General features: G+C 34.0%; 1 protein-coding gene across 1 annotated transcript in view; it reads left to right on the top strand.

Moving 5' to 3' along the window:
- Nucleotides 1-12663, top strand: part of LOC118184798 (protein jagged-1-like) — a 215209-nt gene that overhangs the window by 170231 nt on the left and 32315 nt on the right. Inside the window, exons 5-8 of the mRNA XM_085811812.1 lie at nucleotides 7231-7364; nucleotides 7526-7645; nucleotides 7980-8093; nucleotides 10848-10961. Coding sequence (XP_085667938.1) covers nucleotides 7231-7364; nucleotides 7526-7645; nucleotides 7980-8093; nucleotides 10848-10961 — 482 coding nt within the window. The remainder of the gene's footprint in view (nucleotides 1-7230; nucleotides 7365-7525; nucleotides 7646-7979; nucleotides 8094-10847; nucleotides 10962-12663) is intronic.

A 12663-nucleotide genomic window follows, 5' to 3' on the forward strand; every position in this document is an offset into this window, starting at 1 on the left:
GGATGCGCCGGCTTTGGTTGCTGGAGATTGATTCTGGAGTTCTCAAAATTTTATTAACCTTTCCATTTAAAATTTTAAGTAATAATCTTGCACATATATTTCTTCATCATATGGTACTCATTTATCACATAAATTGTTCTATCCATTTTAGATGCACGTGTTTAAGACATTTCCATTTTTTTCTGACGATGTCTTCCACTATGATGCTATATTTCAAGATCATCTGAAGTTCTTTCCTCTATATACATTTCACTATTAAAATTAAAGCAGTAAAATTTCAAAGTGCAATTGTATTTATATTCGAATAGAGTTTTAATTAGTGTTCCATACTGCAACTGTTATAATTTACTGATTGTCATTTGAAATATCATTGAAAGTTTGTCGAAGCATCGTCGGTGAGCACATAACGTGAAAAGTAAAATGGCGTCGCCTCAAGTAAAAACACTTAACTCTCTTTGTGTCTTCTTCTTTTTTCTTTTTCCAAAAAATTAGTCAATTATTTTTCTCCAGTAGTAACAGCGTAGATGGGAATTTAGAAAGCTACCATCTAATAAGAAAATGGACACTCATGAGAAACATATAGGATGCGATTTTCTCTTGTAAGTGGATTAGACGTGGTGATTCAGTTCCTTGGCAAATACAATGTGATTTCATCTTTCTGTATTTTGTCCCTCCTCTCTTATTGTGGCTTTGTAAAATGCGTTTTGTGCAGGAGTCCCAAGACATCAGAGATTTGCGCATATTGCAATATGTTTTTGCCGAAGGGGGTAAGAATTATTTTAAAAGAAGAAGTTTACCGCTTTTATAATAATAATAATAATAAATTACTGCATTTCTGCATGATTCTTTTGTACCATTCCTTTCACAACCTCATCCATTTCACAAGAAATTTGATGTAAGACTGATTGTCGAGTAGAAATTGTTTTTATCAGATTTGGCGGCGAAATTATTTTTTATTTTTAAGTAGTTCATTGTTTTCAGATGCGCTTGTTTCTGCACACTAATTTTTAACGTGGCATGTTACTGCATTAAGTTTGGAGATGCAGTTTGTTGAAGCTTAGTAACTGATTAATTTGGAAGGTTTTTCAATTATTAAATGTCAAGTTGGCTTGCATACATTAATTTACTAGTTAAGAATATGTATATGTATGTTTAAATTGCATATATAATAAAACAGTTAGATCCTATGATGCTAGAACTTGTGCGTAACGATGTACCTGCTGTCATTGATAGTTGAACACTTTATTTAAACGTTGTTGACGCAAACGTAGCTAAATTTCGAAGACAAACATGCTTAAAGCTGTACAGACACGGGTGTTTTAATATGTTCTCAGAATTATACGTAATGATAAAAGCGAAACAGGAACGACATTTCAGCAACACAGAAAATCCGAGAAGAAATGCGAAATTTTCAATATGACGATTTAAGTTAAAAATAACATAGTTCTGGCTTTAGATTATTCTCGTTGATTTAATAAAGATTTGGTTCGCAAAATTTTAACTTTAATATTGGCTGAAAGGCATTTTGCCATAAGCATAATATCAAGTTCATGTGATGGAAATTAATTTGAAATGCTGTTCAGGGAAATTTATTATAAAATATAATTATATTCAGACAGAAGAAGAGGTAATCAGATTTAATAGGGCCATTAAATACTGATGTAACGCACACGATCGCTGCTATATGTACAAGCTGTGTCATCAAGGTCTATGTCACAGAAAGAGATAGCAAAGGAAAATAGCCAATTTAAATGGAAGACGTAAGGTATTATATTACAAACTGGAATTAAAACGTTATCTAACCCATAATTCATCTTATACACATAAGTAGATTGATAGATATAATGTGCCTAATTTAATCAGAAGATGAATTAGAAAAAGTGTGTAGAAGCTTTAGTGATCTAGTTATTATAAAATTAACTACATAATCAGAACTTTTATACGGAAGATAACCTCCAATTAACTTTTTGAAGCTTATATGGATTAAAAAAAATAGAATAGTCTTCGAAATTATAAGCATTCCGATATAATCATGATAACCAGTCTTAATGAAATCACCATCTTTAACAGGAAACACACATGAAAATCCTGTGGAAAACAAGGTTAAAGTATAAGCCGGAAATGTTCATCGTTTGCATATTAACTTGAACAGCTTCCTTGAAATTTAGGAAGTGAAGTAATAATGGAGTAAAATGTTGTCGAGGCAGTTGATTATTATTTGTGGTTGAAGAAAATATTTTCTAGTTAATATGTCAACATATAAGTTCCATAAATTCATCTGGAAATATTTAGTAAAGGAAATCTTTATGCAATAAAACAAATGTTAAATTGTTAAGACATATAATTTCTCTTTCTCCTTTATTTCTTTTTTTTTTTTTCAAGAAATTTATTATTTGGTTGCATTATAATTATAATCAGAAACTGGATAGCTAAAATGCTATTCTAAAATGCAGCTGTTTTAAATCATTTTAACTTTTTCAATTTAAACTCCAATTCAGGCAATAAAAATTTAAACTCCTTTCTTGATGCTACGTAGGAAAATATTCATAGAATTTAATGCAAAATTATGGAATTAAATATTGTACCTTTTGAGCAGCGGAAATTCTTTTATTGTATTAAATACTTCTTGCAGTAGGAAACGGAAAAAAAAATTCTAATTTTATAAATCATATATGCTTCTATTATTAACAACAGTCCTAGGCTGAGATGTGAGAGCAAAAGTGCGGTGTGGACTTGCTGAAGGTGTGTTCTGTTGGGTGTGATAATTTTGTCTGCCGAAGGTGGGATTGAAAGGCTGAGAGTAAGACTTGCTCAAATCCTTGTTTTCCTGATCAATTTCTTCTATTGGGTTTGATTTTAAAGGAATTTTTCCAGTTTTACAGACATTCCTAGAAGAATGCTTTGACCCACTTCCTTGTTTTTTCTTCTTCACCCTACAGCTTAAATTTGACTTGTGTGAACGATCTGATCGAGCCTGGTAACTTTCTGGGGAGGGCGCAGATTCACCTTTTTTTCTCTCCAAAGATGATGAAAGCGATCTGCTATCTTGACTTCCCAGTTCATCATTTATTATACTTTGCGTTTGTGGTCTTTTATGCTTGCATCCAGGTGCATGAATATTTGGAGAAGGAAAGCTGCTGCTGTCAGACGAAGTTCTGTTTTTTTGTTTGTCATTTGTATTTTCTGCAAATAAGGAACCGTTCTGATACATCCAGCGTTCTAGTTTCATCCTTCTTGCTACGGTGTCTCCTTCGGCATTAAAATCATTGGACACGAAGTTCTTCCATATATCAATCAGAGATTTACTTTCTGTGAGGGTAGGGTTTTGTGGCTCAGTGTCTTGTACTTCCAGAAGAGTAGTTCTGGCAGAGAGTTCTCCAAACGTTTCTGAAATTTGACTATCTTGGTATTGAACTGGTTCCATTTCTTCTGTTCTTTTGGGTATAAAGCAGTAATTTACAATTGCTAGTACAACAGCAGATAAACTAACTATTGGAATAAATATGAGAAACAGAAGAACCAGTGTCATGTTATCACTTGCATGAAATTCCTTTGATTGTTTTCGAATTTTATTCAAGATTTCTCTTTTGGTATTGTTATATGAAGATGCATTTTGCAAGCGTCTTTCCTCCTGGGAGGAAGGCATTATTATATTATTGGAAAGTATTTTGTCCGAATTGCGCAATACCTTACCCTTTTCGTTTTTAAATTGAAGCATAGAACTTCCTGGTTTATTTCTTAAAATCCTATTTCCGCCGTGAAATGTCATCGGGTTCTTCACAGAGTGAAATCTGCGTGATGCTTGCCATTCTTGTGGCCTTCTTTTCGCGCCCCAATGTCTGTTTTCAAGTATAAAATCTCGTTCTTTTTCGGCCATCATTTTTTTCCTGAATTGCAAATTGCTTACTGTATGAGGAATATGCTCAAAGTTAATGTTTATCAAGCTCGGAATCTTCACGTTTGATTCTAATCGATAATCTGTTGGCAGATACATGGATTCTTTGTCAGGAAAGGCTGTAAGACTAATCTTATTTCCTTTCAAATCTTTCTTAAAGGTGTTTTTGTCATTGTGTGGATAAATATCTTGGTTCAGCATTAAGAAAACATTATCTTTCGTGCCGTTAAACTGATTTTCATATTCCGGCCATGGATTTGGAATTTTCATACGCCGGGCATGGATTCGTGATGATATTGCGTTTAAAATTGCGCACGTTTTTGAGAGAAATATGAAGATGATTGTAATATCAATCATAACTAAATCTGCGAGTTCAACAAAGTGTTATTTGCATTCCATTGACCTTAAAATCGCATTTAGGAATTCTTTATTGTAACAACAATTTCCTTAAACTGTTATCGTAAAACAATGTTTTATGTTTTTGCATTATTTACTGTAACAATGGATTATGAAATGGGAATTTGAATTTCCATTTCACGTGACAATTTTGTGGATATTAAAGGTTTTTAGTGTATTTTATTATGCTTCCTTTTTATTTCTATTAACAATTCAAACTGAAAATGGGTTCAGTATTTTTACGCGTTATGATTTTAATGTTGTCGTAACTTCGAATTCTTTATTGATGATTTTACTTCAGAATTAAGTTTTTTAATACAGTTATAAAATACGTTTTTCAATTGCTTAAAATTTGATGGTATTTGAAATAAACCTACAAAATAATTTTGTCATTTTTCTGATATTTTACATCTTTGTACAGCATTATGAATTACGATACATAGAAGTGAAAAGTATCATTTGATTAAACATTTGATTACCATTGTTAAACATTAAACAGATTTCTTGGAACTTTCGCTGAAATTTTTTGGTGTTTGAGATCCAGAAGAGAAATAGATAGTACAATGTTTTCTTTATTTAAATTTCTGCCTATTTTTATTTTTATGTTAAAAGAACTTTAGTAATTATTTTTCAGTGTGCTAAGATATATCTGTTGAGATTACACATGTTGCCAACAAGGAAGCATTACCGCGCTGGTTTAAACGTTTCAAGTGTCATAATCTAAAAATAACACTACTAAACTCAGTGGCGCAACAACCCTAGTGGGCCATGGCCTGCAGTGCCCCGAAATCCGCTTTCTTGATCTTGGTCCCGGAGTGCATCAGCATATGCCCTGGGCAAGTGATCGGCTTGTCGCAGGACCCCCGGTATTTAGTCCAAGAGCGAACTTGTTATCGACCCATTAAAGGATGAGTCAACCTTGCCCAGCCCAAGGATCGAACCACAGACCTGTAGTGCAGCTGCGCGCCACTTCGCCACCGGACGGTCAATTGTCATAATCACAAGATATTAAAGTTATTAGCTTCTTTCATGCATGTCTAAACCGTAGACAACCAGGGAAGTGGAGCGAGTTGCTACAAACAAGAAGGTAGAATATACTTAATTTATTTAAAATTCTAGGCTATATGCAAATACTGTACAGGATATTTTGTTCGTTGGTTCTCGTCGAAGAAGGAAAAAAAATCAAAGGATGGCGGGGTAAAAAAAAAGTGATGTACAATCTGCGAAAGTTCCTGTTTGTTAGTCGGACGTTTCTCAGAGGGTTTCTTTGTGCAAGGTGAAGTTCTTGAGAAAGATAAACAACCTTGTTGTCTCTCCTGGCCGCAGCTAGCCAAGTAAAATGCTCTCAAATTAGCTAGCGGAAATCCGACTACCAGTTACTAAACCTCACCGCAGAAATATAAGAAAGCTTTTGGCAGAGCTGAAAACACGAGACAAGTTTTCTCTCTTTTTCACTAAACTAGCTCCACCTCTGGAGGTACTATCGCTGTTTTTAATCAAGATTTCCTGGTCGTGTCAGGAGCTCTTTTTGATTTCTCATCTGCCAGAAATTTCCAGAGGTTTTTTTGAATGGCGAGAGTACCGTGGATTGCTTGTAGGTATAATGTTGACAGGCCGAATTAGAACGGGATCGCGGATTCAACGGCATCTAGGTGTTCGGTGACAGACAGTCGATACATAAAAACACACCCATAAACAGATGCTTAGGAATTTTGACCGAAGGACTCTCACGTTCCAGTTTTTCTCAGGAATAGAACAATGCTCTCATTCGGACCACAATGAAAGGAAACAAAGATTTAAGAACGGTACATGATTACAGGTCGCATTCAGCTTTCCCGAATATTGCTAAGTGGTCGTTAAAAAATAATTTTTCCGAGAATTTCGGGGTGGTCGATAGAAAATAGCTGAAGATGTTACAGAATGTAAATTTGGGAACATTCACACTATGATATGACGGTCCAAGTGGCATAAGCTGAGCTACGTTGTTGTACTGAGATCTTGCTACATCACGAAAACTGGTGTAAAATTTTTGTCTAAATATTCTAACTTTAAGATGGTACAGGAATCAGCTAATACAGCAAAATAAGCTGAAAACCTGGAGACACATTTAGGCAAGCATGAATTTATCTTCTCTAATCATATCTTCAAGAAGATACGCGAGAAGATGGAAAAGTGAGGCACACTATTTTCTTAAGAGAAACAGTTTAATAACAGACAAAAGAAAGTGAGATATTTCTTCCATTGTGACTCCAGTTTCATTCAGTACGTCTTATTCATAAGTTCCCAACTAGAATCGAAGAAATCACCATTTGAGAATGCTGTGATTCACCAATAAACATCATCATTTTTCTTCATTTATTGGAGAAGTTAAGTCGAGGTTTAGCTCACAGCTCTTTTCGCCTTCTTCCCCTTTCGTTGTTCGCAAAGGGGCCCACCAGCGGCCGAGCGGTAAAGTCGCTGAACACTGGTAGTTCGGTCCGAGGTTCGAATCCCGCGAACGGGCTGGCTGCATGGGCGTTTTCGTGGTTTTCCCCATGTGTAACGTGTATACGAGCCAGTTTCCCTTAGAAAGTCCTCCACGAAAGGCATCCCTCCCCTTAGGCAGATAGCCCTCGAGGCTTTGCCATAATCACACACACACACACGTTGTTCGCAAAGCTGTTTAGAAACCAAAGAAAAAAAATTGTTGTGCGTTAAATTATTCCATTTAAATTTAATTAATCGATGAAATAAATTATCACTGAAATTTGTTATCACTAAAATACTATTTAAAAAAATCAATGCAATTATTAAAAGTTTAAAATTTCTTGTTTAGAAATTTATATTTAATTTAAATTCAATTTTGAAAAATTTAAATATTATTAGGATTTTCTTTTGGGTCGCAACATTATGGCTTGTGTAAACGCAGTCTGTGACATTTATTTCTTGTAATTCTTTAGATGTCGTCCCGGTTGGAAGTCAGAATTATGTGATCAGTGTATGCCATATCCAGGATGTAAGCATGGCTATTGTAATGGTTCTCCATGGCAATGCATCTGCGACATCAACTGGGGAGGCATACTTTGCGATGGAGGTAAATTTCTGATCTTATCTCGCTTTGATTATTGTACTTTTGAACATTTAGCTTCATCTTATAGCAACTCTGAATAACTATGCAGCGCATTTTTATTTCAGTGTATGCATGATAATTATATAATTGCTATGAAATTATTCTTTTGCTGTTTTTCCTTTCAGACTTGAATTTCTGCGGAACCCACGAACCCTGCCAGAATGGTGGAACATGTGTAAATGCTGCGCCGGACAATTACACATGCAGATGTGCAGAAGGATTTTCAGGAACAAACTGTGATATTGGTGAGTTCATCATTGTACATTTCCTCTTGTTCTAGCTAAGTGATGAAGATACGGCTTTACTTTTCATTCGCTTAGAATTGCTTTAGTTTAACATCTAACTCATTTTATGAATATTAACTTTTATATTACATTTGTTTCTTAGTTTATTCAAGCCATCTTACATTTTGTAAATGTCGTAATATTTGCTTGCCATTTTGTGTCGTCACACACACCACTCAGATCGATACAGTTGTTAGTGCTGTTGGCTGCTGTATCGTTGGGCAGCATAATATTACGACAGTGTATCGTAAATATTACGACATTTAATAAAATCGTACATATACTTTTTTTCCAGTTGATAACCCGTGTGCTGCATCTCCCTGTCTCAACCAAGGCACATGTTCTGAGATTAACAGTACCTTCACCTGTACTTGTTTACCAGGATGGACTGGAAATAAATGTCAAACAAGTAAGTCTTAACTGCTTATATCCTCAATTTAAATATAAATGAAAGAGGAAGCTGTAAAAGTGTTTACTCCATCTCTCATTTAAATTACAAGTTCTAATTCTAATTCTGTACAAATCTCATTCTAATTACAATAAATCATATAAGGGCTGTGTTGAGGATAAATGTGATGAAATATAATGTGGTTTTCGCTTAAACATTTACTAAAAATTTTTCATTAATTTTTATGACCGCCGCAATTCGCAGGTATTCATTCAGGCATGAAATCTCGGACAATCTCTATTTTAGCGACATTCTGTTTCAGGCAGTGCTTTGAAAAATATTTGTGGTATCATGTTATTTATTAACTGCAGCTCAAGTTCTGTCTCATCTGTTTTGCAGGCAATTCACCTTTACAACATAGATCTTGTCTGTAGCAACTTCCCATAGAAAAATGCGAGGTAATCGGGGAATAGGCAGTTAACAGAGGTCAGAAAGAATTTCTACTGAGACTACTTCTTTCTTGCCTAATTTATACTTCTTTCTTGTGTAGGAAATGAATACTCACAATCCATCTTGCAGTGAAGCGGTCATCTAAGAGTGGGGTGGATGTCACTGTTAAAAGTTAGTTAATTAATTTCAACAAATGATTCGAGGGCTGTGTTTAAGAAAAGTTTGCCTGAACTTTTAAAGAAAACTGGTAGATATTTACGCTACATTTTTTAAAAAAAATCTCAAACAAACAGCCAGTTTGAATTTGGGATGAATTTGTTACAATTATGTTGATTTTCTATTAGCAGATTTAAAGTTTTTCGCTGTCTTGCTTCTTTTGACTTCCATTGCAATAGCTGTCCAATCCTTAAGTTCTTTGCTAATCTCAGTTATAAGACAGTGAGTTTAAACTGCAGCTTCTTGATGTAACTTATGCTGATGCCTAAAGACTTCGTGCCTGAAAAACTGCTTGCCCGGTTTAATGAATTGCTTCTTCTTTGGTAACTGACAGCAATTTTAGTGATTAGACCCTTTTAGGCGTAAACTGAAGTTGAAATTAGACAGTTAAGACTATTTCCGAATGTCTAGTCCACGTAAAATATAGGTTGTTAGTGACATAGAATAGCTGTGCCATTGTTCGTAAGCTAATGAATCTTTTAAAAAATTAAGCAAAAATAAATGTTCTAGAAATAAATGAACGTTACTATGTTATACATTATTTTAAGTTAGACGATGTTGTAGTCCAAATTTTTAGTTATTGTTAATTTAACTGTGTTATGAGCTCTTCGTTTTTTTCCGGGAAACAGTTCGTTTGGTCATGAAGCAAAATTTAAGTTTAGAACTAAAAATTCGCAAATGTTTCCTAACTTTAAATATTTGGCCAGTAGTGGGTAGACTATGACAGAAATACCCGTGTTGTTAGAAAATCGGGTACTTTTCCGTTTTGCTGGCGCAAGCGATAAAGTCGCCAATAATGGTACAACCGATGCCAAACGGAATATTCTCGCTGGTAACCTTTTACGCCTCATTCAGATAGTTCAGTTTTATGTCTAAGACCATTTTCGGCAATTAAATCAATTAGGATGCAATCACAGCGCTTACCCGAAGCCGAAAATATGGAAAAGGTAAAGTCAAGGGTTAACTTCCTCAATTCTAATGAGAATGCATTAGCGAAGCAAAGCACTGCAGTTTTACATAATTTCTGAGTAAGCTATTCGTACAAATTGAAGTATTTCTTGCATTTAAACTTGTGTTCCAAATTAAGATTTAACTTGAAACTAATGTAGATAATTACTGAGAGCATTATATTTTTGTAGAGTAGTATACGTGAGATGAGATCGCTTGGGGTCACGTGATATGAACCGGCGAAACAGGATGTTGAACCATGAAAGCATAGTAAATTCTTAAATTAATGTCTTTTTATAAGTTTATTGTCTTTATTTATTGGCTTTTTATAAAATTTTGAGCGATATTAAAATGTTTATGCCTTCAAAAAAAGAATTCTTAGGACTAACATTTTTTTAATATTTTTTGTGTGTATAATGTATGTTGTCGCCAATAAAGTCTGCTTGGCAAGATTTGCGCCGGCGAAACGGAAAAGTACCGAAAATCGTCTTCATATTATATTTCATAGTATATTAGTCTCCTTAGGGTGGTTTTTATAAAAACAGAGTAAAATATTACCCATATACACATGGCCTATAAATTTCAGAGTTGCATTTAGCATTGCTTACTTCGTAACATTAGAATTAGAAATTTGTGTGTTGCAAAGTTTTCTTTAATATGTATCTAGGCAGAATATCATCTATTTGTTTATGTTTCATTTGTAGTAGACGCAGATGAATTTAAGCGTTTCAAAAGTGGAAAGACATAGAGAAATAGTAAGAATCATAGAATTTCTACGAAATTTCTGTAGATGTCATTGGATAAAAAAGCGAAGTAATTTCAGCGGCAAAGCGTTTAATGAAAAGAGGAATCAAAGACCAAAATGCCATTGAGAAATGTATTGAAACACTGCATTTAAAAACTAGTAATTGTATGTGAATAGTACACTACGTAGATCAATATATTAAAATAAATAATTGAAATATTAGGCATTGCATTTCAGATGCAACCTGCAGCAGATGAATCTTGCAAACCTTATGGTTTCGCTCTTTCAAAGAATAAATTCATCAGTCTTTCTGAAATTTGTATCTCTTTCTTTTTGAAGATAGCACATATATAGTTCTTCATGTGTATCGAGAAGATTTTTAAAAATTTCCTTCTTAAATATCATTTTATTTCCAGACATAAATGAATGTGAATCGGATCCTTGTCAGAATGGTGGTACCTGTTTAGATCTTGTGAATGGTTACAGATGTTTGTGTGATCCTGGATGGCAAGGAAACCAATGTCAATTTGGTAAGTTTATTTTTATTTGAGAAAACAATATTTGTGTTGCATTCTCAAACAGTTTCAAACAAAATAACTACTTTCTTAAAAAAATACTACCACATTCTAGAATTCCGAAATTATTATATGTCAGAACCTAAAATAACGATGGTCAACTTTTGTTCATATGAAGGCCAGTTCAAGATGGGCATTTTTGGTATGAGCCACATAGTGTTTTCAGCAATTTAACCACTATTTAAAGCTATATTATGGAATAATATACTTCAAAATTCTTTATTTTGTATTTCAAAATAACAGTTGTATTTATTCCGAATTACCCTAATTAAGTATTTTGCAGATAGAACACTACCTTCAGCAGTTAAACTGTCAATATGTATAAAAATGTCAACGAAATATTTATGCTTGTTAATTATAAAGTTTAAAATGTGCAACTTATGAGATCATTAAATTCTTTTGGGTGAAGAATACTTTTACCAAAACTTTCAGGATTGATATCTTCACCAACTAATTACTTCATGGATGCACTATCTTAAAAATTAAAACTCCTCTCCTCCTTAATCCTTACACGTTGTTTTACTCCTATTCATCAAAGTTGATTGTGCTTTTGTATTATGTGTATTTGAGCTAAAGACCGTGCAGTATTATCCAAGCTGCTCATTTTAATACAGTAATGTAACAATAGGTCAATAGTCATGATCGTCATCACACAGTTTCAACAAGCTCTGATGCAACTCTGATGCTCTGGTGCAAAAATACATAACACTGCCAAGGGTAGAGAGAGTAAGACATTTCACTAAGGTCAAAAGAAAGAAGCAGTACAAAACTGAATAAGTTATGTAATTTGTTAATGTGAAAGTGATTCAAAAGACAAATTTTGAGATTTGCCTTAAGGGTTAAAAATCTGTCTCTCATGACCCTAACTGACATTTAGCAATCATTTTGCCTTGTAAAGATCAGCTATTTGATGGATGAGCCTGCACATGAAAATTATAAATTCGTGGTACTTTATCAATAAAACTACAGATTTAAAATTTTAGAAACATGATTTTGTTTTTCATTCAGTTATTTATCCTTTTTATGCCAAGTTAGTACATAAATTCTTCAGACTTATTCTTCTCCTCCTGTGGTTTAAAGACTGTTTCTGAACTTTTCTCCAGTCATGGTATCAAGTTTTATTTGTCTTCTCTTAATATTTTTCTCTAAATTAAACTTTCAGCAACCAAGTAGTAAAACCGCGTAATACTGCAGTTTGTTGCAGGTTTATATCGCGGCGAACAGACTGAATACACGGAAATTTTCATGATTTTTTATATATTTAATGTGAGTGTGAGCCAGGTCCCTTAAAAATTCTTCCATGAAGGCATCCCTTTTCCTAGACAGATAGTCCTTGTGTGCTTTGCCATAATCTAAATACCCCCAGTTCCAATTCCAAGTCAGTTTTAGTTTGTCTCATGGCAGAATTAAACCAACCTGGGATTTTTAAGTCCTAAGCACAGCATTCTTCTAAAAATCCCGACACTCATTTCTCTTTCTTTTTTGCCCCTCTTTTTCTTTTTTCTCTCCTCCCCCCATTTTTATGACAGAGAAACAGGATTACAGGGACTGTTTTGTAAGTCTCTAAAATTTGGGTCCTTGGACTTGAGCTTTATGGGTTTACATTAAAGAGAGCATCCGACTAATATAATATATTCATGCTCTTGGCAAGGCATTT

This window comes from Stegodyphus dumicola, chromosome 2 (genome assembly GCF_044657685.1).
Source record: "Stegodyphus dumicola isolate Sdum_Otavi_A_Nest chromosome 2, ASM4465768v1".
Taxonomy (NCBI): domain Eukaryota; kingdom Metazoa; phylum Arthropoda; class Arachnida; order Araneae; family Eresidae; genus Stegodyphus; species Stegodyphus dumicola.